Source organism: Dipodomys spectabilis, unplaced genomic scaffold (genome assembly GCF_019054845.1).
Source record: "Dipodomys spectabilis isolate Male_0828 unplaced genomic scaffold, ASM1905484v1 ptg000095l, whole genome shotgun sequence".
Classification (NCBI taxonomy): Eukaryota; Metazoa; Chordata; class Mammalia; order Rodentia; family Heteromyidae; genus Dipodomys; species Dipodomys spectabilis.
The window spans coordinates 29483378-29509969 of record NW_024870772.1 but is presented as its reverse complement, the minus strand read 5'-3'; the positions used below and the strand labels follow the sequence as shown (position 1 = coordinate 29509969).

General features: G+C 39.7%; 1 protein-coding gene across 1 annotated transcript in view; it reads right to left on the bottom strand.

Annotated features, from left to right (window-relative positions):
* The window catches only part of LOC122112650 (phosphatidylinositol 3,4,5-trisphosphate 3-phosphatase TPTE2-like), a 35821-nt gene that overhangs the window by 3846 nt on the left and 5383 nt on the right, over positions 1–26592 (bottom strand). The window contains exons 5-15 of the mRNA XM_042685508.1: positions 25582–25681; positions 25400–25463; positions 24294–24358; positions 20209–20269; positions 19112–19193; positions 18923–19011; positions 13495–13556; positions 9655–9735; positions 5343–5448; positions 2485–2573; positions 416–508 (exon numbers count right to left, since the gene is read on the bottom strand). Of these exons, the coding sequence (XP_042541442.1) occupies positions 416–508; positions 2485–2573; positions 5343–5448; positions 9655–9735; positions 13495–13556; positions 18923–19011; positions 19112–19193; positions 20209–20269; positions 24294–24358; positions 25400–25463; positions 25582–25681 (892 nt within the window). The remainder of the gene's footprint in view (positions 1–415; positions 509–2484; positions 2574–5342; positions 5449–9654; positions 9736–13494; positions 13557–18922; positions 19012–19111; positions 19194–20208; positions 20270–24293; positions 24359–25399; positions 25464–25581; positions 25682–26592) is intronic.

The window sequence follows — 26592 nt, the reverse complement described above, 5'->3', positions numbered from 1 at the left end:
TTTACTTGTGATCAATAGAAATTGCACACTGTTATAATAATGAAACTAATAGATAATGATAGCACATATCAACTCACAGGAAAGTAAAATGTCTGTCACTTTGGGGGATGTGTGCACACTTTGATCACAATGGGTTTAAAAGATACACAGTATAACTGTTCATATTGCTGGGCAGTGGAAACAATACCTTTTTGTTTTTAGCATGTTGGTTTTGAAACTTAGATATCAATTACATACACTTCAGAAAAAAGTGAAGAAAAGTATTTATGTGTAGTAGAAATGGTGATAGTTTTGATTTTGTTTTCCTCCCCTTCTCTAGAAATGGATTGTCCAGAACTGCAGCAAAGGCAATCTTGAACCAAAATCATTCAAAAGACCAGACGACAAGAGAATCAGAGAATTCTTGATGACTCACCATTGACAGAAACCTCACTTTGACATCATTTTGTAAGTCCGGGCAGTTGGGGACAATAAATATTGCCCTGTTTTTTTCAGGATCATGTAAAACCTATGAATGAACACATGGAATTAGGAATGATCAATGTAGCTGTTGATAACTATTCATTTTCCCTCATCCAAGCATCCTAAAACCAATATGTACTCTTAGTTTCACAGGCCAGTCATTTCCTATAGAAATAAGTGGTAATGATTTTTTCTGACATTGTAAAACTATTGTTTACATAAGCTCTAAATGTCTGAGAGTTATATTAGAGCACAGCTGAGAAGTTTTTCTACTGGGGGTTTTACCTAGTGAACAATAGAGTTGACTGTGAATTATTGGATTTTACCTTCTTTCAAGAAGGCACTTTTATGTTCAATAGTAAAGATTATTTTTTTCTTTTTTCTTCTTCTTCTTATTGTGAAAATCCCATACAGATGGGTTACAATTAGAGGGGCAAGATAGTGATTACATTTCTTATCAAGCATTGTTGCCTCCTCCTTTGTTTCCCCATATTATCCCTTCCACTTTCCACCCTCCACCCCTACACTACTCTACCACCCCCTTCCCCGTACCCCTCACTCGGCCAAAGTTGTAAAGTTCGTTTTTCCACATAACATCTTGTACATCTCATTGTTGTAATGGGTCCACCTGCAACCCTATTTAAAGAGTTTGTTATTTCCCTTCCCCTCCACAAATTATATCAACATCAAATACAGTGAAAGCAGGGCTTATACCCTGGGGGAGGGACATACAAAGCAACAAAGAAATCATCTTATAAATATGTTGGAAACAAATGCAAGAAAGAAAAAAAACATTTGAGTACTTATCTTGGGGTTCATTTTGCCTAACATCAACTTCTCTGACAGTTTCTGTTTGTCTCAGACATATGCTAGTTATTGCAAATAAGGGAAGCCATGGGACCTCTGTTTCTCTGGGCCTGGATTACTTCACTTAATGTAATTTTTTCCAAGTCTTTCCATTTCCTAACAAATGGGACAATGCTGTACTCTAACTGAAGCCAAACAGGAATCAATAACAGTTTTAAAAGTGCCTATGAACCCAGATACCAGGCTCATGCCTGCAATGCCAGCTACTCAGGAGGCTGAGCGTCAAGATTCAAAGCCAGCCTAGACAAAATAGTCTATAAGATTCTCATTTCCAATTAAGCTCCAGAAAGCCAGAAATGGAGGAATGGTTCAAGTGGCAAAGCACTAGCTTTGAGCACAAGAGCTCAGGGACAGCAGTTATGCTCTGAGTTCAAGCTCCAGAACTTTGTGTGTACGTGTGTGTGTGTGTGTGTGTGTGTGTGTGTGTGTGTGTGTGTGTGTGTGTGTGTGTGTGTGTGTGTGTGTAGAGACCTTATAAGAAGAACCTGGGAAATATTTTTTAAACTTTTGGTTCCAAAGGAAACTTGCTAATTTCTTCCAGGAAAGGTCTACAGTATTGATCATTTCTCCAACATTTCAGTTAAACAAGGTTTCCCCTTACTTCTGGAGGTAAAGAGGTATCTCCTCAGTCCATATGCTGTCTCCCAATGTCTCAAGGTGACATCCTACAGAACATCTGAGTTAGAGTCCCTGATGACATACATTACTGAGTGGAGGGTTTCTGCATCCTACTTTGGAGTTACAACATTCCACTTTTACAAGTGCCAAGGTGATCTTCAAGAACCCTAAATTGGAGAATCAGAGCTATCTAAAAAATTATTTTTTAAGAAGATCAAAAGGAAGATAATAGAGCAAATGCTAACCAGATGTAGGTATTTAAAACCTTGATTGGTTCCTGGGTACATTCTTAGCATTTGTGGGCAAGTGAAACAAAGGAGCACTAAATGGAAACATAGTTTGAGAAATGTCTTACGTGAACTGTTTGGAACTAGGCTCTGCTTTGCATCTGAACTAAGCAACTGCAAGTTGGATGGTGACCAGAAGGCAGCATGGGTCTGTTTGTGGTGAGTGATGGTTTGGGTTGGTCAGCATGCCTGTTGGACTGGGTGCTTTGCAACAAACACTAGACTTCTCAGTTCATGTGCTTTTGCTCACCGTGCATGTTTGTAGAGTGCAAGTAAGCACAGTCCTGTGCTGACGTACTATTTCAATATTCAGGTCCTTCCCGTCTCCTTGTCCTATCCCTGAATAAAAGGTTAAAAAAAATAGACCTGTTAGAGTACAGAGCAAATTGTCTTGCCAGTTAACAGTATGGACTAAAAAGAGAAAACAATGCCAGCTCACATTAGAGAAGATGAGAGAGAAAGAGACAAAAACATACATGTTGCATGTTCAGCTTCTGAAAGATAAATTCTTACTGTTTCAGCTTTCCGGAAAAAAGGAAAAACATATAAGGGAATTACAAAGATTCTCACTAATGAGATGCTTTCTTGAGACTTGTATGATAGTAATGTAAGTTCCACTTGCCCTAATTTAAGTCCACTTTCTAAATCCATCTCTAGAAAAACGGAGGGCAAGTATTCAGAGCAATAGTCTTATGGCCCTTTCTTTCTTTTTTCACCTGTATTTTTATTATCTTGAAGCAGTTGTGCAAAGGGGTTACCATTACCAAATCAGTTTATTAGTGCAATGCATCTTGATGGATATCAACCACTTCATCATTGTCTCAAATCCCTCCCAACCCATCCTTCTCTCAAGTTTACTAGTTTCATAGGGCACACATGAAATATTATGACTGTCTTCCCCTCTACCTGTCCTCATTCCTCTACTCTCCTCCTTTCTACCTCCCCCCCCCCCCCCACACACATGCTTTTCAAGAAACTGGTGTTTCCTGGCATTCACGTTGTTGCACCATGAGCTCATTTTTCTAAGGAATTACACCATTTGAATTCTATCATGCAAATACTATACTTCCCTTAATATGTTTGTGTGCACATGTAAACAACCTCATATGCATTTACTGTTGATTTATAAGAGATCTAGCTTCTCCATGTGAGAGAAAACATGCATAATTTGTGTCTTTGGACCTGACTTACTTCCCTTGAGTAGGACTTGAGCTCAGGGCCTCATGTTTTCAGTTGTGACTGCGAAAAGGTGGAACTTTACCAGTTCTACCTCCACTTTGGACTGTTTACTGATTAACTGGTGATAAGAGTGGTGTCTATATGGGTTGGCTTTAAATCACAGTCCTCAGATCTCAGCCTCCTGAGTAGCTAGGATAACCAGCTTGAGCCAACAGTGTTCAACCTATGCCTTTTTCCTCAGTTAAGATGGCCCCGCTTCCTTTAGCATTTCCTCCAAGACCTGGTTTCAGATCCCACAATTCACTTTTTCCTTTCAACCCTGCCAATTTCACCTTGACACAAAAAGGCCCATTAACCATGCTTGATTGCTCTTCTCATTTTGTCTGGTTTTGGTTTCTGTTAATTTCATTTGTCTACCACTATGTGAATGAGTTTTAGAAGGAAGCAAAATTTTATGTTGTACTTCCCTCGCTCCTGTTTGGTTGCACAACTTCTTTCTATCGATGTGATGTCTACTACCAATGAATCAAAAGTAGAACTAAGTCCAATTCTTATTGCATAATAAGAACGTGGATTTAAGCTCTTAATTTCCCCCATATGTAAACAATTTTAAACCACATAAATGTATTTCATCATGTAAAAGGTAGAAGGAAAAAAATGAAGTGACAATTCTGTGTCTCACCCATCTTCTACCTGTTTAGGTCTTTGTCCCCAAAGCAATAACCTCTCTCACTGTTTTTCTAGGCCAGCAGGGGCAATGTGAGACTTGATCTCAACAATAGCTAGAGTGGATAAGTATCAGTGTTTCATGCCTGTAACCCTAGTTGCTTGGAAGGTTGAGTTTGGGAAGATTACAGTTTGAGCTAGGCCAGTGGAACAACTTTGTGGACATGGTGCTAAGTGCCTATCATTCCAGGAATAATGAGATGCCTAAACTAGGCAGCCTCATGATTTTGAAAGTAGGCAGTAACTTGTTGGTAGGTAAAGGACTCTAGTAAAACACCACTTTCTCCCAACTCTTTCCATATTCATGGAGATTCAGGTGTGGAAAGGGGGTGAGTACAAGTGCTGCCCCTTAGGAAGCTTCTCTGCAGTACCTAATTGTGTGCTTGGAAATGATGTCTGACTTTTCCATTTCCTGTTGCCAGAGTTTGAAGTCAAGGCTTTGAGCTTGCTCAGCTTGCCTAGCTGACACTCTTTCACATGAGTTATATCTCCAACTCTACTTCCTTTGCTTGGAAATGGAAACTCAGATTTTTCTGCCTGGGCTGGCTTTAATCTGTGATCCTGAAGATGTCAGCCTTCTGAATAACTAGGACTTTAGGCTTGAGTCTTAGGAACACCTAGCTTTTGAATCTATGCACTTATATCTCTTTTCTGCTGACAACCCACGGTGAATGCTAGCATATATCCTGGCCTTATGTGGCAACAAATAAAGTAAAACGTCTTGATGGAGGTGGTAGTGATGAGATGTCTGGAGGAGGAGGAAAGAGAGAAAAGAAAGATCAGAGTGCTTAGAAGAAATCTTCTCTGGAAGGAGTACAGGAGAAAATGATACAGGGCCTGCATTGCTGAGATGAATTAGGAATGAGAAGTTGGTCTGAGAAAGAAGCAATCGATAGCGTTCATGAGTCTTTTCTCCTGTAAAGGCTCCACCTTGAAAAGTGTAACTTAAGTTGAGACCAGGAACAGTGAGAAGAGAAGGTAAGGAGATGGAGCCCTCCCCTCAAGTGGAAATGGGCAAGGGAAGAAGGGAAGCATCTGAGAGTAGCTGTCATGGCAGCTCCAGAGGGAGGAGTTCTCCCGTGGAGAAATTTACACAGCTGTGAGTTAGGATCATCTATGTACATAACCATGAGCAAACTGCTCTCAAGTAGTAGAACATTCATCCTCTCAACCCATCCTATCATTTTAAATTAAAGTGCTTACCTTGAATGGAGTAAATGACAATCTTGGTAATTTTGAGTATTTTCTTCAATGGTAGCTGCCAATTACATACATTTCGGATGGTTTCGAAATAACCAACATATCGACTCTGTAAAGCAACCAGAAGCCTCAATTGCATTGGAATGCAAGGTTAAAGTCAGTATTCTAGTCTCTCTCTGTTACACCATGTCCAGAGCAATAAGAAATGAAGAAAACATTGATAGTGTGCCATTACATAATCAAGAGTCTTTTTTATTTGTCTCCCCATGAGTAATGAGCTCTATGGAGAAAGCACTGGCCTCTGACCTGCAGGGAGTACCATGGAAGGAGCTAGTCCTTGCTTATAGGCTTGCTTTTGACCATGAGAATAATAAAGGTGCTAAAACAGCTATGGCAGAGTCTGATGCCCTGGGTTAGAGAAAGGACTATGTTTGCTTCTCAAGGGAATGAGACTGCCACACAGAGCTGCAGTAGATGATTATATGTCACTTTTGAGGGGTTCCTAAGAGATAAGTGTTTCTTCATCTTCCCTTTTCTCAAATATATTTTTGCAAGAGAACCTTGCAATTCTCTTAGTCTCCTATTCCCCTCGATAGCAAGTTGCTTACAAGGGCTTTCTTTGGAATTCTCGTGGTGCAACTGAAGAGTCCTGGTGATGAACCAACGGGGAAGAGCTGATGGAGTGAGCTGCCACAGCTCCACTTATCAAAAGTAGGTTTGCTGGATGCTAGTGACTCATGTCTGTAATCCTAGTTACTCAGGAGGCTGAGGCTGAGAGGATTGAGGACCAAAGCCAGCCAGGACTGAAAAGTTTGGGAGAATCATATGTAACCAGTAGGCAAAAGTTGGGCCAGAGATGTGGTAAAGTGTTTGTTATGAGCAAGTAAAGGCTACCGAGCACAAGGTCCCAGAATTCAACAGATGAAAGGGCAGTGGTGAGAAAGACTCCTGAAAATTCTTGCCTTTCAGTTGCATGCACTGTGACAAAAAGAATGTCACAATGGTGGGCAGAATGTGGCATTGTGTAATAAGGACCTCCAAACCAAGGGGACTCAGTGCTGCAGCCTTGCCAACACCTGCCTTGCTTTCCCAGTGAAACAAAAGAGCTTTAGCCCATGCTATGGTCAGGTCTGGACTGAAATCAGGGAAACTGTGTGACTGCAGAAGTGAGGAAGGGAGATATATGGAGACATGAGAAGGAGATGCCGTACAATCCCCTTAGCTTCTGCCATCAGATTCTCCACTTCTATACATGGAGCCCTTCAAGTTGCTTCTGCTCTCACTCTTCCTTCTCCTGACGCAGCTTAAAGCAACAGAGGCTTCCTTATATATTAAGACAACTGACACCTAGTGAGCACATATTCAGTTACGGAAGACACTCTGCCACCTGGCAAAGTACTTTGGGATGCAAAGGGTGGGAATTTCAGCAAGACATGGGAATTGCCTTTAAGGGGATCCATATACTGCACTTGAAATGGCTACAGAATGAATGGCATAGTTCCTCACAAGTCCTCAAAGGGCTGCAAGACCTGAAATGGGCAGAGACTACTATATGCTGGGAATGGAAAGGGACTGTAGGCTAAGGGGCCTGTGTGAACAAAGGCTTGAAGGGACGAAGTGTTGGTATGCTGGGAAGCAGTAAACCTTCTCTGTGTAGTAGACTGTGGGATGTATAAATGCACAGAATGAGAGAAAGGTGTGGGAAAATCACATTGTAGAAGACTGTAAGTTCAATTCAAGATACTTTGTTTGTTTTAGAAGGGAGCCAGTTGGTTGCAGAAGGAAGCCATTGTGGATGTTAGCAGAAATGACATCATTAGCAATGGGGTTTGCTAAGTTCATAGGTTTAGACTCCATAGCTACATTTTTTTCTCTTTTCTGGTGGGGTCACTTGGACAAGGGGGAAGTATATCCATGGATAAGGCTGAAATTTTGTTGGCTGAACTGGAGACCAGTAGTTAGTGGACTGTTCACAAGGCCAAAATGCTGTTCAAATCTATCAACTTCTGCCATCGAAAACTTCCATTCACCACCTCACCCTATCTCTAGGCATTCCCCACAAACTCCTACATGGTTTGAAGGGAAAAGCAGACAAGACTGTGTGGATGAGCAGCTATGCACAGCATGGGAAATGATGGACTGTGACTCCAACAGATCCAGATTTGAGTGCTTGGTTCAAAATGTTAATTTCTCTCAACTAACCTTAACTACCCAATTTGCATAAAAGTGCTCTCCCATAGTGGTCCACAATAATAAAGGAGACAATGAATAGGAAGTCCTCAGATGGCTTATGAAAGTTTGGAATGTAAACTCTATGATATAAATACCTTGGTTTCTTCAGAAAGTAATTTATGAAAAAAAAAGAAACCAACAAACTTTAACAGAATTGTTGTGATTATGAATGAAATGTGTAATTTTGTTTAGTATTTGATAGTTATATGTAGAATGGAAATTAATGCTAAATAGGCAATATTAAACTACAATATTTGTGAATATAATCAATAATATCAGCATTGTATTTATATATGTGTGTGTGTTTGTGTTTGTGTGTGTGTGTGTGTGTTTGTGTGCATTCTGGGATATGAACTCTGGGCCTATGTACTAACCCTGAGCCTTGTCCTCAAGGGTAATCTTTCTACCACTTGATCACAGCTCCACATCTGGCTTTTTGTAATAAATTGGAGATAAGAGTGTCATGAATTTTCCTGCCTAGGCTGGCTTCAAACCATGATCCTCAGATATGAGCTAGAGGCAACCAGTAGTTGGATTTGTTGTTTTCTTTTTCTGTTTTGTTCAAGGCCAGTGCTCTACCACTTCAATCACAACTCCATCCCCAGCTGTTTTGGTAATTGATTGGAGAGAAGTGTCTCACAGGCTTTCCTGCAAGCAAAGCCACCCTCAAATCTCAGGCTCCTGAGCATCAAGGAATACAGACAGGTGTGAAGCACTAGTTCCTGGCTAGGTGTTTTATTGGCTTATTTTTTAAGAGTACATATGTTGGGTGTCATGCCAAAGTACTTGTGAGATAAAAGGATTGGATGTATAGAATTTCCTTCAAAGTATTCCTGGTTTAGGAAAGAAAGGGTAGGAAGGGGTACCCAGGAGGAGAGTAGGGAAGGAATGCATGTAGCATGATTGGCTATAGGTTGAGAGGATGATTGAAGTATAGACTGTGTAATTCCATCTTGTGTTTTAGAGCTTGGATATGAAATGTGCTCTTCAAAGGCTCATATGTGAAAGGCTTGATCTCTAGTGTACCAGCGTTCAGAGGTAAGGTGTCGGGAAGTAATTGTTTCACGAGGCTTTTGACTTCAGCAGTAGCCTAATCCATTGAGGGCTTCATACATCTATAGTATTAGTAGAAGGTGGGAAAAATGTTAGGACGTGGGGCCTCATTGGAGAAAAGAAGTCACTGAAAGGATGTATCTTGTCCCTGCCCCTTCCTGCTACTCAGCTTCCTGGCCACCTCCAGGTGAGCAGCCTTGCTTTACAACACCTTCCTTGACAGAAGTTGTCAGTCTCACCTTAGGCCCAAAGCAGTGGGATCAAGTGGCCAAGAAGTTAAACCTGAAACTGTGAGCCCAAATAAATCTTTTCCCACTTGAAGTTCTTTTGTCTGGTATTTGTCACAGTGACCAAGAGTCTAATGCAGTATGTTCGGAAATTTTCAGAGGAAAAGCAGGATAATAGTTCACATGAAGGTTTCAAGTATGGAATAAGAAACATGAGTATGCTAGTGTCTGCCCTGACAGGATTCTAAAAATATTCCTTTTCCCATTTCCTTCTTTTTCATTCATTTCCTGTCTCAGTGTATATTTATGTCTAACTTTTGGTGTGTGTCTCTCTCATTCTTTCCCCTCTCTGACCTCTTTTTAGCCACACAGGGAGAGTGATCAAGAAACAATCCTGGTGATGTTCTAGAGAGATTGAATTGCTCATTGTCTTTCAGGGGTTCCTGAAAGATTCAATCCCTCTTTTCAGAGAAATCAAGGGCTAGTAGATTTGAGATCATCCTCAAGAGTGAGGAAAACCTCAGGCAAAAGACCTTCCTTCTTGTGGAGGGGAAACAACTCCTGAAGCTGCACAAGTAATAAGGAATATGAAATGGAAAGTAGAATGCTCTGGCCTGAACCAAGCCTAGGCAACCCTAGAGGCTACAGAGTTGAGCCTCTAAAGAGATCAGGGAAGTGTTACAAATCACAAGTGCTCTTACTGAATTAATTGAGTGTTAGAGAAGGATTTCAAATGCAGCCAAATTGAAGCTGCCACTAATCCCTCCCTACCAACAAACTCCTGGTGAAAAGAGAAAACTTACTTGGGAAGGAGTTTCAACACCTTGAAATTTCTTGCTGAAACTTGTGTCGGTTCTTCTATCCCCAAAGTACTTCAGGCTTTCCTACAGAAAAGGAGATGATACAACTACAGTTCACCTTCACATCAGCAATCTTTGGACAGAGCTACTCAAAACAAGAAAGGGAAGAAAGCCATGTCAAGGACTTTTCCTAGTTCAAGATTCATAAAGACATGGAACTTAAGAGCTAGAACAACCTTAGAAATCATCTGGTCCAACTCTTCTTCCTATCTTCCATTTTAGATATGAGAAGACTGAAATCCAAAGAGAACCCAGAGACCTGCAGTATAGCCAGTGAGAGGCACACAGCCTGAAGCAGAGGTCTTGCATTTTGTGTTTGGGACTAGGATGCATACAAATACGCCTAGGACACACACACACTCAGACACACACACACACAGACACACACATACTCAGACACACACACATACTCAGACACACACACACACTCAGAGCAAGACAAAGAATCCCAAAACTTTTCATGTTTTCTCTTCTGTTCTGTTCCTTCCCATTAAAAAAATTCTAGTCACAATTTAGTAAGCTGATTTTAGAAATCACTGGTTATAGTTTGGGAAACATTGTCCTTGAACAGTCATTTTGTTTTTTCTTCTTCTCCCCAGGTCCTTGGGCCCTAGGTACTAGTCTAACCAGCCCAGCCTGAAGGTAGATATGGTATATCCCATTAGCCCCTGAGAGCATGGGGAACAGGGGTACAACACCCATTTTCCAAGTCTGTGTGTCCCAAGTTAGGAAAACAGAAGGATTGGACTACAGAGCTGGATATAGTGCTAAATCCATTTCTTCTTTTGTCTAGACTGTAGGCCAAGAAGTGAGCAGGGCTCTGTGTCCTACAGGTGTTAGGTCCCCAGGAGGAGCATGTCAGTAGAACTGTACCCTCCTTTACAAGGTCATAACAACCCACCATGTCTCTGCAGAAATTCATAAAGGCCACAGATCCCCCATTTATTGGCTATCAGAGATAAGAAAATAGAAGACTGTGTTCTCAGCTGAAAAGTGGCAACTTGTATCAAGTTAGCAATTCAAATTCTAGTTCATCAGGATCTTATTTTGAGGAAAGAAGTGGTCACATTATTGGGAAGGTTTCAGAAGCATCTGATTACTGAGGGTTTTGTTTTCTCTTTGTGTAGAGCAACCTACACTGTACTGGTAGATTCTTTCTCCTGAGTGCTAGGATCCTAGCATGCAGCACTATGGCAGACAAAATTTATTTTGCACTGGCTCAAGTTGGCTTTACTCATTTTACCTTCAAACTTCCCCTAGGGGTTCCGGTCTTTATTGAAAATGATGACATCTCAAGCAGAAAAGGTCAGATAAGGTGATGTTAGGGAAATGAACCCTAAGATATGTATTCAAATCTTTTTTTTTCTTTCATGCGATTGTTTCTAACCCATTTATAAGATTATTTCTTTGTTGCTTTGTATGTCCCTCCCCTACAGTATAACCCCTGCTTTGACTGTATTTGATGTCGGTATAATTTGTGGAGGGGAAGGGGAAAAACAACTCATTTAAATAAGGATACAGGTGGACCCATGAGAACAATGAGAAGTATAAGTCATTATGTTGAAAATGAACTTTACAACTTTGGTGGGGGAGAGGGGCAGGAGGATTGGGTGGAGGGCGGGAGGAGGATGGGAAGGAATGGGAAGGGGAAAAAAAGGAGGAGGCTACAATGCTTGATAAGAAATGTACTCATTATCTTGCCCATGTAATTGTAACCTCTCTGTACAGTATTTTCACAATAAATAAATAAATAAATTTTTTTAAAAGAAAGAAAATGATGACATCTGCCAGATGCTAGTGCCTACATACTTGAAAGGCTGAGAACTAGAGGATTATGATTTGATGTACCTGTCATCTTAGGTAGGAGAGAAAGAAAGCAGACCATTGGCAAATGACAGCCTATCTCAAAAATAGCCAATGTAGAAAAGAAATGGAGACATGGATTATGAGAGCACCTGGGTAGGAAGCAGGAGGTCCTGAGTTCACATCCTAATGCTACATACACACAGAAGCTGACATTAGATTGTTTGTTGGTTTTCCTGGTAGTACTGTTCGTTTTTTTAAAAACTCTGAGTCTTATGCTTGCTAGGTTGGTGTGATTCTGCTAAGCGAGGCTCTCATGCTTGTTTTTTGCTGGTTATTTTTATGATTAGCTCTTTCTTACTACTCAGGCATGCACCTAAGCCATGATCTGTCTACTACAGGTTTCTTCATCATCACTGGGATGAAAGCTGCTTGCCACCTCTGTGGAGCTGGAGTCTTATGGACTCTTGTACCAAGGGTAGCTGGGTATGAGATCCCCTCAATCTCAGCTTCTCATGTAGGGTGGGATGATAGGTGCATCCAGCAGTTAAGAAGGGGTCTCATGAGCTTTTCTGCTCTTTTGTTTTTTAATTTTCTAACTGAGATTAAGTGATTACAAAAACTTCACAAAATTGTGGGAAAGTGCTACTTAGCCAAATTCACAAACACATTTTAGCCTTCATAGTTTTCATTATCATGGTTTATAAAGCTTGTGATCTCTATAAACTTTGACAATACAACTCTATCTTCCAAATAGGGTGCTTAATGTAAGCTGTTCCCTCTTTCTCTCTTAGTCCCTCTCTCCCATCTCTGCCCTTGAGCTGCTTAGTTCACTATCATCAATGTCCAGTGCAGCTGATGTATTTTTCACTCATTTCCTTCTGATTCTGTCCCCTCCTCCTAGCTTCCTCATATGTTTACATATATATATGTGTGTGTGTAAATATATAAATATATATATCATATGTGGGATCAAAAACATTTTTATATACATCTAATTTGGGGAGGTGAAGGAGAATAACATCCATGTTAATATTAAATGACAATACCCCTGTTCTCAGATTCTCAAGTAACTAATATTATAGGTGTGTCATTAATACCCAATTTTTCCTTGATTCTTTAAAACAATTGTATTCCTATTACTTTTTTTTCTTTTTTTTTGGTCTTTTGTGGGGCTGTCGCTCAGCTCTTCATCGCAAAGCACGCACTCTTCAACTTGAGCCATTTCCAGTTTTCTGAATGATTTATTGAAGATAAGAGGCTAATGGACTTTCCTGCCCAGGCTGGCTTTGAACCACAGTCCTCAGACCTCAGCCTTGTGAGTAGCTAGGATAACAGGCATGAGCCACCAGTGCCCGGCTTATTAATACATTTACAAATTCTTTATAAAGTTTCTGTAAAGAAGGGGTTACAGTTCCATAAATCCGGTATGAGTCATTCCTTTTTAGATAATGTCAGATTTCTTTTTTTTTTAATTTTTTATTGTGAAAATACTGTACAGAGGGGTTACAATTAAGTCAGGTATGAGTACATTCCTTTTTAGACAATGTCAGATTTTTTTAGTATTGAATTACACCATCATAAAATTCAATACATATCCTCCAAAATTAAATTGAAGGGAGGAGTGGGGCTGGGAGGGATGGAGAAGAATGATAAAAGAGTGACATTGCTCTCAGGGTGCTGTATTTACAAACTGCTTTGTTGAATGGCAGCTATGCACAGATAGTAGAAGTATGCCTTAAAAATGCTGTGTATCTTATTCTCAATTTTGCCATTCCCTTCCAATTGCGCATCACTGCTGTCACTGTTGTCCTTGCCCAGAACAAGGGTTCCAGGCCACTTAAATTAAGCAAGACAGCACGAATCTCGGTTTTCAGTGAATCACCACGAGGTAAGACATTTCTTATCATTTTACCAGTGATGTTTCAGAACCAGCACATTCAGTGAATATAAGACAGAGTATAATAACCTTTTTCCTACCTTGGCGGTTAAAAATGTGCCAGTTGCAATTAGGCAGACACAAATCATGGTCCCCGTGCGCCCTAGAAAAGAGCCAAAATTAGTTCAAGAAACCTGTGTTCCATGTGTAGTCTTTTGAGGAATTTCCATACTGCTTTCGAAAGTCATTGGACAAGTTTACTCCCCCACCAACAATGCAGTAGTGTTCCCTTTTGGTCACATCTCCTCCAGCATCTGTTGATATTAGATTTGTTGTATATAGCCTTTCTATCTGGGGTGAGGTGGAATCTCAATGTTGTTTTGATTTGCATTTCTTTTATGGCCAGAGAAGTTGAGCATTTTTTCGTGTGTCTATTGGCCATCCTTCTTTCGTCTTCAGAGAAGTCTCTGTTTAGAAGAGAAGTCTTTAGCCCACTTATTGAGGCGGTTGTTTCTTTGAGGATTTATTGTTGGGGGATTTAATTTTTTGAGTTCTAAGTATATTTTAGACATGAGACACTTCTCTTTGGTATGGCTAGTGAAGATCTTCTCCCAATCCGTGGGCTTTCTATTGATCTTGTTAGCTATGTCCTTTGCCATGCAGAAGCTCTGCAGTTTCATGCAATCCCATTTGTCCTATCTTTCTTTGATTTGTTATGTTTCTGGGTCTCTATTAAGAAAATTTCAGCCTGTGCCAAGGAGACCTAGGATTTCTCCTATTCCTTCCTGTAATGTTTTCAGGTGTCTGCTTTGACTTCGAGGTCTTTGATCCATTTGGAGTTGATTATGGTGCAGGGTGATATATGGGGATCTAGCTTTAGTTTTCTACAGGTGTTTAAACAATTTTGCCAGCAGCACTTACTGAAGAGGCTCTCTTTCTTCCATTCTATTTTTTTAGCTCCCTTATCAAAGATTAGGTGGCTATGAGAAGACTCACTTCTGAGTCTTCAATTCTATTCCATTGGTCCTCAGGTCTCAGGTGCAATAAAATTTATAAATGCCTGGAAATTATTTATAGCCCTATGAAGAAAGTTAAAATACCTTCTCCAAAAAACCCCTTTTCACCCATAGAAAGTACTCTTGGGATTCTTTCTGCTAAATGTTAAGTATTTAAGTGTTTAAATGATTTTGGTGGGAGGGATGAGGAAGACTGTTGAAAGAGGTGACATCGATCAAGATTTGTTGTATTCATATACTTACTTTGTTGACTAACAAGTCCTTTGCACAACTACTTAATGATAAAAATGAAATTTAAAAATAAAAAAGAAACCTTCGTTGCAGTACACTCAGAAATACTAAAAAGTGTGCTTTTGGTATTGGTCCTGATTCTTTCTCAGGGTGACTATCTCAAGATTTTCAATTGAGAAATAGAAACATCTCATTTGTAATGAATGTAAGAAAAAGATAAACTAGGCCATGAATGGCAATACACACCTATAATCCCTGATACTCAGGTGGAAGTGATCAGGGGTTTGTGGTTCCAGGCCAACTCAGGCAAAACCTCCTTCTCAACCAACAAAGTGGGCAGGGTGGTTTATATCCATAAAAGAGGATTTTAGTCTGTGGCCAGCTCAGGAAAATATATGAGCCTTATCTAAAAAAATTATTGAAGCAAAACAGGGCTGGGCATATGGCTTAACTGGTAGAGTATTTGCCAAGCAGGTGTGAGGTGCTGAGTTCAAATCAGGTAGGAACCCAAAATAGCAACTAGCACTTGTAGTTCCTACTTGATTGTATTATTTGAATTGTAGGGCAAACATTTTTGAAAGATAAGAATGTAGAGAGGAATCTATAATGAATACTCTTGGGCCTATATTCCTCAGGTTCTGTAATTCTCAGTATTTTGCTGTACTGTACTTGCTTAATTTCTGCATTGGGTTGCCTGCCTGCCTTTCTTTCTCCTCTCTCCTCCCTTCTCTCTCTCTGCATCTGCCTCTACTTGTGTGTGTGTGTGTGTGTGTGTGTGTGTGTGTGTGTGTGTGTGTGTCTGCATCTGCCTCTACTTGTGTGTGTGTGTGTGTGTGTGTGTGTGTGTTATAGTGTTTTAAAGCTCACCCTTGACTTCCTTCCTGCTTCAAATCACTCATCCTCAAAAATCCCTTCCTTGGATGACAGATGTATTTAGGTTTGAAAAAATGTTGTCTTTTCTCTTTCTATAATCATCTGTAGAGTTTAACTTAGTTGCTTTTATTCAATTCCTAACATACCCATCTTCCTGAGAAGCATAATATTTTTGACCTATCTCTTAAACATTTTATAATGAACTCAACTTCTCCACCAAGTTTAAAGAACAGTATTCTAACCAAGTACTTCCAAAGGGAAGTTAATGCCACTTGTAGCTACAAAGATGAGACAAAGCTACTTCCTGCTAAATAAGAATGCTGACTATTGCTTCTCAGCTTCACTGACTGTAAGCTTGTCAGTTCTGGAGAACAGCTCTGGGTCTCCAAAAGAATGATCTTTTCCCATTGAAAGGAAACTTGTAAAAAGCTCTTTTTCCAAGTCTCTATACACCATACGGGGCAGATGCATGTGCCTGTGCTGTGGGTAAGTACAGCTTCAGCATCACTATGTGTCCTCTCAGCCAGGTGAAACAAGAAGCCATGAAGAAGCTGTTCTTCAATCATTTGTCAAGCATCTATCACTAAGCCTCTCCCAGGTGGAGTTCTTTCTGGAAAAGTCAGGCCTGTTGTATAAAGATTATCATATCATCAACAACCTGTCATTTCCAATTGGCCAGAGAAATCGAGGTACAGAATCCTACACTTTTCTTCCTGGAAGCTTTCCCTCACTGTTTGCTAGTGGTCTTCCTTGAATTGGATTTAGCTGTGATAATATATACCATCAGTCAACTTCATGGAATCTTCCTGAAACACTCAACTTGGTCTTCATGACATTAAAATTCATTCTGTTCAGATTGATATAGTATTTGATTGCTTGATATAATTATAGTAACAAATATAAATATCAGTCCCTAGAGAAAACAGCTAACACTTACCTACTGAGTCATAGACCACATAATCTTTATAGGTCTGTGAGGAATGTATGTTGGCATTAGGAAGAAAAACTGAGGTTCTATCAGTTTCAGAGACATGTGGCACTCACTCACGCTGGTATAGGGGCTGCAACTCATGAACTTCATTGAATGCTTCTGTTCAGAGAAGATGTTCTACCACTTCAGTCATACCTCCACTTCTTGCTTTTTGCTTGTTAACTGGAGGCAACTGTCTCATGCATTTGTTGCCTTGGTTGCTACTGCACCATGAGCCACAAATCTCACCTTCCTTGAGTAGTTAAAGTTATACGAATGAGCCACCAGTATACCTGGCTGGGATGTATATATAGTCAAAAACAAAATATCTTAAATGTCAAGTGAGACTCAGACTGAGACAGTTCTCAGAAGTAAAAATGGCCATTAGATAAATGAAGTTTGCAAGTTCGTTAGCCATAAAGATAATATAAATAAAATCTGCACTAAGGTTGCATCAACCAAATCAGATGAGCAAGCATGCAAAGTCTGGCAAGGATGGAGGGGAAAGGCAAGAAGTAACTTTGGTATCCTGTTGGTGGGATTTAAATTAGTCCATCCGCTGTGGAAAACAGTATGGAGGTTGTTCTTCAAAACACTAAGAATAGATTTGCTTTGTGTTATTTTTTTGTTTTTGTTTTTGTCGGTCATAAGGCCTAAACTCTAGTCCTGAGCGCTGTCCCTGTGCTCTTCAGCTCAAGGCAAGCACTCTGCCACTTGAGCCACAGTGCCACTTCCGGTTATCTGGTAGTGAATTGGAGATGAGTCTAATAGACTTTCCTGCTCAGGCTGGATTTGAACTGTGATCCTCAGATCTCAGCCTCCTTAGTAGCTGGGATTACAGGTGTGAGCCACCACTGCCTGGCTGTTGTAACTCTTATAGGCCTTATAAGTTACAATGTAACTTATAAAATAGATTATTTTGTTTGGAATTTTGGGTGTAGGAAATAGTGTGTGTGTGTGTGTGTGTGTGTGTGTGTGTGTGGTGGGGGTTCATAGCTATTATTATATTTAAGAGTTTTAACAAAGGGCTGGGAATGTAGCTCAGAGGTAGAGCGCTTGCCTTGCATGCCTGAGGCCCTGGGTTCGATTCCTCAGCACCACATAAGCAAAAAGAAAAAAGCCAGAAGTGGCGCTGTGGCTCAAGTTGTAGTGCGCTAGCCTTGAGCTGAAGAGCTGAGGGACAGCGTCCAGGCCCAGAGTTCAGGCCCCACGACCGAACACACACACACACACAAAAAAAAGGGATTTTACCACAGATACTGGTGGCTCATACCTCTAATCCTAGTTACTCAGCAGGTTGTATAAGTTACAGTTATTTTGCCACCAGTGCATGGCTAAGACTGAACTCTCATAGCTTTGAGAAAGAATAATACTGTTACACAGATTCACCCAGAGTATTAACAGGAAAAACATGGTCTTATGAAGTTGAAAGTGAAAAAGAGAAATGTGAGAAAGGAAGAATTACAGCCAATTTCACTTAAGACATTGATAAAAAAATTATTAACAACTGGAAGTTTGAGACTGTCCTGGCCTATATAGGGAAATCCTGTCTCAAACAAAACAAAACAAAACAAAAGACAACAAACTGAAAGCCAGGCAAGGTGACTCACACTTTAATCCTAGCTCTTCAGGTATGGCAATGGGGAGGACTGTCATTCAAGGTCAGGCAAAAACATTCGCAAGATTTCATCTCAAGTCAAAAGTTGTGCATCACAGAGTATGTCCATTATCCCACCTATGTATGTGAAAAATGTAAAGTGGGAGGTGCACAGACTAGGCGTTCCTGGAGGCAGCATGAAAAGTGAGCCCTTAGGTGAATAATAACTAAAGCAAAAAGGGATTAGGGGTGTGTGAGGCTCCAGTAGTAGAGTGTCCTAGGAAGTATGAGGCCCTGTGCTCCAGCTGTAGTAATGGCAACCAAATCACCCGGAAGTCCCAAGAATGAAAAGGAGGTAGGAGGTAGGGTAGGACAGAGGATTTGGAAAGACATTTCTGAAAAGGAAACAGGCAAGTGGCTAACAAGTGTATGAAACAATGCTCAATGTCTCTAGTTAACAGGGAAGAGGAACTTAAGGGCCCAAGGAGAGAATGCATTTGTTAGCTAGCTTCAAGATTCAGCTATTCCCCAATGTATATTTGACAGATATAAACTGGAAAACCCAAAGGGAAGAAACTCAGATCATGGGTAATTTAAGGGAAAATACACTCAGCCTTCCTTAGTGCTTGTTCCTTTCTTCCTTTCTTCTACTTTCCCCTTCTCTAGTTTGCTTTTATCCTTCTTTCCTTCTTTCGGCATTCAAATCACTATTAAAATGTTAGCAACTATTAATCTACAGGAATTTCTTATTTGAAGAATTCCAGTATGCGTCTCTGCTAGTCCTTCAATATTTATTTTCAATTATTTTTAGCAAATGGAAACAGAAAGGAAAACATTGTTACCTTTTCCTCCTTTGCAGTGAATCACAATGATGTTCTGAGGATCCTTGGATAGCCAGGCAATGACTTCTTTTGAAAATAAAATCATCTCTCTGGTTTAAGAAAGAATTTTATTTAATTAAAACTCATTCCCCCAATTTAAGCCCAACGAATGTAGTGCTTTTCTGGCAATCAGTGTGGCATAAAACTTACTCGAGAGAGGGAACATTGTGATCATCTATCATTATTCTATGCATTCGATGATGAAAATACTTTGGGTCATAAGATCGTTCGCCTGGAAGAAATGATGTATGTGTCAGAGCTCTATGCTTAATGAGATAAAAGTGAGGCATGAAGTTTAAATTTTCCATAAGGAATTTCTTATGTAGCTTCAAAAGCTATCTGGGAGGCTCCAGTTGTTCTAAAATGATACTTTTAAATTTAATTTTATTGTCAAGTTAATGTGCAGAGCACTTATGGTTATAAATAAGTAGAGAGTACATTTCTTGTCAAACCCGTTATCCCTTCTCTCATTTTTCTCACACTTTCCCATCTCCTAAGTCATGTAGATTCTTAAGATCAACAGCACAATGTTCCCTAAAGAGGGAGGCAGGCAGGCCAGTGGAGCAAAGAGCAAAGGAAAGGGCTTTAAGGACAGATTCTAGGATAGTAAGTGGCTTTTTCACCTTAGGTAATCTCAACTCAATTTGTTGTTTCATAGTCCTCACTTTTAACATCCCAGCAGCCTGCTCATTCTATTATGGTACTTGTGTACCATGAAGCAGAGGTCAACGGCACTGTCTAAATGCTCAGTCCCTGATTACGGTCATTAATGTATAGGCAGGATTTAATGTATAGACAGGAGTAAACAAAATGCAGACAGACATCACTAGAAACTGGGTGTATACTCTGTCTTTGACTTTTTGTCTTTGTTTTTGTCTTTTCTCATCAAGTGCTTTGTTCTCATCACCACCCACTTCTGGTAAGTCAGAGAACATACCTGCTGAATTGTATTCAGCACAACGTGGCACCAAACACAGGAACACCTGCATAAGCCTAAGAGCCTGAGCAGGACTTTCCTGAATGCTTCATCGCCAACTCTGCATCTTTGCTCTCACTGGCCTGTCTCCCCCTTAGGGTACAATGTGCCACCAAGCTATCTTTTCCTACCAGAGAGGACCAGCACAAAATAGAGATTTCTGATCTAACTCCCCACCACTAAATATTTACAATGAGATGAAACATTGAAGAAGTCATTTTCTTACATGTTTTCTATCTATAGTACCAAAAATATTAAGTCATGTACATACTACAAAGGTTGTATACAAAATAATGTTCAGCATGTCTGCTTTCCAAGAATCGAGTCACCTCCTAAAAAAGAGAAATATATTCATAAACTGTTTTGTTGAATGTAACTCCTTTATACAACTATTTAGAGATACTAGGAAAATCTGCTGTCTACTCTTGGAAAGCCTTTTTGTGACGGCCTTAACCTCCCGGTCTTCTTCAATTTGCCAGAGGCTTCTTTCTGCCCACTTAGAGCTCATAGTAGCTTTCCCCTTGTTTTGAGGGGCCAAGAAAGGAAATGTTTTCACATGGCAGCTATGCTTTCATGGCTTCTACATCCTAGCCATCTACAGATAGGCCTTCAGATTAAGCAGAAAGGTATTGGAGGTAGAAAGGTAGGCATGTAAAATGGATCCCAAGTCTGGGCCTGATTGACAATTAGCTCAGCCTGGAGGCCTGGCCAGTGGTCTATAGCTCTCTGTTGTTGTCTTCAAGATGACAAGAAGGCATTGTGTGAGATGCCTTTTGTCACAAGTTGATTATTGTGAATCCTGTTCTTGCTGGAGCCCTGGGTGACTGTGAATTGACTGCAGAAGAGCTTGGCTCAGATGAAGAACATAGATGCAAAGTAGAGGGGTTGGGTGCCCAACAGTTTATTTCCCTGCAAAAGAAACTTTACCTTGACTTAGAGACCAAGGTATATTGTGTGCTTGCATGAAAACAGTAGTGGCCAAAGTTATTAATATGCCCTCATTTTGTTGTTTCTCCAGTAACTGTGAGTGGGTCCCACACATCTGCACTTTGACCCTCTCTGCCTTATCTGTTCAGTGTTGTTCAAAATACAATCTTGAAAACTTCCTCCCTTTGAAGGATCCTAAGGAACATGTGGCCTGCTTAACCACTTCAGGAGTTAAGAATGTGCAGAGATGAAGGTGCACTTGAGTGGACCTTGACTTGAAATTGTTTACTAGAGATTGCTTAGCTAGTCATTCCATAACAAGGATATGCTGTAGTCATTGAACATGGACTACTGAAGCAGCTCTGTGTCCTATGTTCCAGTCTGCCTGGGAACTGCACAAAATAGCTTAGCTTTGAGACTCCACTCTGGCAAACGTGAAAGACTTAACTCTTAATTCAGTCAGTGGATGTAAGCTTTGGGTGGTTCATGGTTTATAGATGTTTATGAAGATAGATTATTTTTAGATTCTTTGATTACAAGTCATAAAAGGATCAGTGATCTATCAGGATATTTGTCAATAGCCCAAGTAGATAAGTAGTGGATAACTGAGAGAAAGCAATAGTCTAGAGCTCATTCCAGGAAGAATAATGTCTTTGTTTTGACTCACATGAGAAATGAACTTGGGCCCAATCCTAAAACATTATTGGCCCCATGTTAGGCAGGTGGTAATTAATTCAGTTTTCACTTCAACCTATTGACAACACAATATCACTGATCACAGAATGCTTTACCCAGAAAGATGGGAAGTGAATTAAGTATTGTTGAATATGCTGCTTTGACAATGAGTGTGCTGTTTATTATGCACAGATCAACCCACAGCACAATGTATAGCATAAATATTTTCAAACTCCTATATTTAAAGTTGTGAGCTCTATGTTACCAGCCAAAAACTTTTAGCTGCCAAATTTGCATCTCTTCCTTCAGCTTTACTTTTTTGTTTGTAGGTTCTCCTTTCTGTCAAGTGGATTTTCAGAATAGAATGAGTTTGCTGACTCTTGGAGCAGTATATAACTATATAATTGCTGTGCACAGATTATCCATAGAGCAATTAATATTAATTCTGTTTTTAAAAGAATAACCAGGGCACAAAACTATTGAATAAATCTGACAGAATTCATTTTGCACCTAGGAAGTCAGTTACAAAGCAGGTATTATATGATTCTACTATGAGAAATTCAAGAATGATTAAACTCATCTGTGGTAATAACAAACTTTGTTGAGGGTTTGGGTAGTGACTAGAATGTACCAAAAATACTGAACAGTTTGATAGAGGTGTTGGTTGCACGTGCTTATCCATAATTGCATTGACAGATATATTTAAGATGAGTGCAGTTTGAGTATACTTCAAAATAAGTTGAGTTATATAAGCATACATATTCTACATTATTAAATAATGATGATTTTCATTTTAATACATTTTGTTCTGTATTGATACATATGTAAGCATAAAAGTTGTGCATATTTATAAGTACCACATGAGATTCTGAGTCACACAGAGCTGGTATACATATGTGTGTGTGTGTGTGTGTGTGTGTGTGTGTATACGTACATAGATACCCATATATGTATTTAAATCAGGTTAAATACAAGTATTGTGTGAAGTATTCATATAATATCAAATCCTTTATTGTTAATTTTTGAAATAGATCATAAAATGCTGTTCTTGTAATCACCCCGCTGTGCAACAGCTCAGCAGTCAGTTGACTCTTATTTTACTGCAGTTTCTCACTCATTGATTAACCTTCCTCCAACCTTTCTCCCTTTGACCTTCCCCAGGTTTTGGTAGTCCCTATTCTATTCTCAATTTCTTTGAGATCAATACTTTTATATTCCACATACTACATTCTAGCCTGTAGGCTTATTTTACTTAACAGAGAACTTCTGGGTTGTTAACAAAAGCAATATTTCATTGTTTTATGAGTGAACAATACTCTCTCCTGTATATGTGCCACACTTCCTTTATCCATTCATCTGTGAATGGACACTTAGGAGGTTGTTTTCATCTCTTGGTTATTCAGTCCTGAATAGTGCCGCTATTAACCAGGGGTGCCTGTGTCTGTGGCATATACTGAAGTCTTTATTTCACATCAATGCCCAGTCGTAGTATTACTGGATCATAGGATCATTGTATTTCTCTTTTTCTGGAAGAACCCCCACATTATCTTCTACAATGGCTGTGCTAATTGATTTTCCCACCAAGAACATGCCAGGGATCTCCTTTCTCAAAATCCTTGCTAGTTTGTGGTATCCCTATGTATTTGAAAACTGCCAGTATTTTGGGGATATTGCAGTGTGATCTCCTTGTGGTTTGGACTTGCATTTTTCTGATGATGAAGGTGCTTGCCCATTTTGTCTTGTGTTGAGGTCTTATGTTGGGAAAGGACCATTTAGTCCTGAGGCTAATTTTGGATAACGGGTGGACAGCTTATACACCAGTAGTCTTATATGATGAGGCTGCTGAGAAGTCCTCTAGCTTTCTTTAACTACATACATTGTTGTTCACTCAGCGAGTTTTCACCCAACAGAACATTTCCTGTCATGAAGTGACAATCGAATGTATTTATGTATATGCATCCACATACAGATCTGTGGTTACATTTTATTAAGGGAGAACAGGGTGAATTACAGAAGTATACATACATACATATTTCCTAAGCCAAAATTTATCTAATTTCATAGTAAGTAGCTTCATTTTGTTAAAATTAGCTTAGTCATCTAGAGACTTTGAAGCAGATTTCCCTTATAAAAATTTAGGGGACTTTATGTGTAAGAACATAAATTTTTATACTTTTTTTTCCTTCTCCCCAAAAGACCACATACATGGCCATAGTTCCTCTCATCTGGAATGGAGTCTATTCTCTGCTCTTGATTCTGGACTGGTTTTGTCATTCCTTTTGTGTAATAGAAGGAATTCAAGGCCACACAATGTTCACTTCAAGCCTTAGCCTTGACGTAATTCCATTCATTTGCTTGCTGTTCCTGAGACCACTTCAGCTGACCTAACTGCCTGGGAGAAGAGACATCCTAGGAGGCACCTAGCTAAGCCATATCAGATTAGCTAGTCCTCAGATGGCCAGCTAGGCTCAGAGATAAGCCCAGCAAAGTAGCCAATCCTGTACCTAATCATTTGAACCACTCCATGAACTCCAATTCATATTTACAAACCCCGTATCTTGAGTGAAATAAAGGCCTACTCTTACCAATCAGTAGATTGGCAGTGGTTTGCATAAGCAAAAGCAAGTTGGTACCCGTGCTAGCTAGTATGATTTTTCAGCTGAAAGAATAAGCTTGCAGAATACTGCCCCGCCTGGGTCAACACTAAGCTCTTGAGTTCATAGTGTTCTGTACTTGTTGCATGAATAGGCTTACCTCCATGGGATTCCTATAGAATGAGTGTTTCCCAGAGGATGGAAACGACATAGCAATTAGCCGTTCTGGAAATCAAAAGAATCACTAATATGAATGTCATTATAGATGGAAAATATCACAGAAATTAATCTACATCTACCCAAATTCTTTTCTTGAAGACAAAAAGAATTTTGAGGATAAAAGCTGACATAAACTAGATGATGTATTCAATTATGCAATAGAATAGAAGTTAAAGCTGGCCCGTTAATCCTTGGGGTCAACTGGTGCTTAGTGCTTTGTAGCCCTCTTAGCTCAGCAAACCTGAGCTGATGAGTAGTGACCGCATTCTCTAGGATATGAGAAGACAAGGCCTCTATTGGATGCTTGAAATGGAAGAAATTCTAAATGAAATGCCAATGAAGCCACCTGAAACATCTGTGCCACCTCTTCTGTAGACACCAAGTAGTCTTGTTTAGAAATGCATGAGATTTTTGTGTCCAGAGGTAACTTACCGATATATTACCCTAACACAGTAGTCTGTGTCATCATAGAGAAAGACTATTTAGAAAGAGAATGGGAAGGAAGGAAGGAGAGAAGTAAAGAAAGAAAGGAAGGAAGAGAGAGAGTGAGAGAGAAAGAAAGAAAAAGGCAAAGAAAGGAAGAGAAAGCACAAGAAGGGCATATAGTGAATGGAAAAAGTGTAGGCATGTTGGCTGAGGCTTGAAAGTTCAACTACTTGGGAGGCAAAAATCAGGAGAACGTTGCAGACTTCATCTCAATTAATGGCATAGGAGTAGAAGAATTTTGCTTAGAAAAGCTGGGACATACAGCAATAACCATTACTAGTAGTGTGTCCTGAGTGGTAGAGTACCTTTCTGGCAAGCACAAGGCTCTGAGTTCACTACCCAGTACCACCAAAAAAAAAAAAAAAAAAAGCAACAAATCAAAAACCAAAAGCACAAACCAACAGGGCTTAGATATAAATATTGTAGTTTGGGACAACTTTCAAAAAGAATATAATTACTGCTAATTAAAATGTGAAATGAATGTAAATCAACCATGTGTTAAACTTCAAAAACCAGTAATATAATTAATATAAGTAAATCAACAGTTAAAGTTTCACAAACCAGTGATATAGGTGAGATCTAGATCAAATCCATCCTTTTCATATCGACGCTTGTTACCAGACACCTGGTAATTAAAACAAAAATGATTAATCTGTAAAAACAGAAATATAACCAGAAAAATTTTTATATTGCTATGGAAAAGTCTTACGTGTATAGGAAGAAACCATGATCTGCCCACTTACCAGTCTTCTGATTACTCTTTCTAGATGTCTTTTCTGATTGGCAAGATGGAATATTCGCATAAGTGTTACAAGCCTCAGTAGTCGAAAGAACACAGACATTCTAAATAAATTTATAGATAAAGTTGAAAAGATTCCTTTTTAGTTCAGAAATAGAAGAGTTCCTCCATGTGGAAGTTAAATACTTATGTCTTTATGTGTTGCTATTCATCCACACCATGGCTTTCGCAGGCTACACTAGTGCTCTACAAGTCAGCTCTACTCCTATGCCCAGAGGACATTTGGTAACATGTGGACATACTTTTAGTTGTTACAACCAAGTGGATGCAGATGCTAATCAGATCTAGGAATGCTGCTAATGGAAATTGAGGAAGATTTTGAGAATTTTTTCCCTCCCGTCCGTTGCCGCAGTAAACATTTGTCTTGTCTAAAATACAAATATACTCAAGTTGAGAAATTACAATCTAGAGAAACAGTAATAAACCCATTGGAATTTGTAGACTAAATATACGAGTTTAAGATGAGCACATTTTATTTTTCCCCCCAAATGAACTAGTTTCTTGTATACTTGTGTTTCTCCTTCAGTAACATCAGTAGCTTCCCTACAGCTACTCCATGCATATCAGGCAGGCAACAGACTGAGATAGTTCCCGAGCATATTGGCTGGTGTGGACATGTACAAACAAGAGTCATCTGGGAGGAGTGGTTAAACCACAGGTTGCAAGTCCCAGTGGCCAAGGGTGGAGCCCAGAGTGTTTTCTTGCATGACAACAAGTGATGTTGAGGTGGCCCATTGGAGAACCCTAATGACTGAGGTTATTTTCAAGCTCTCAAGCCTATCACATTACATATTTACTTGGGGATCACATTGGAGCTCTGGGAAAGTAAGGTAAAAAGGAATCTACTTCTTTGACTTCTACTGATACAGCTAAAAGACCCCTAACATCAATCTACAAATATACATTTGTACTTTTCTATCTCATTTCTAGAGAGACAGTGACAGAGACAGAGAGA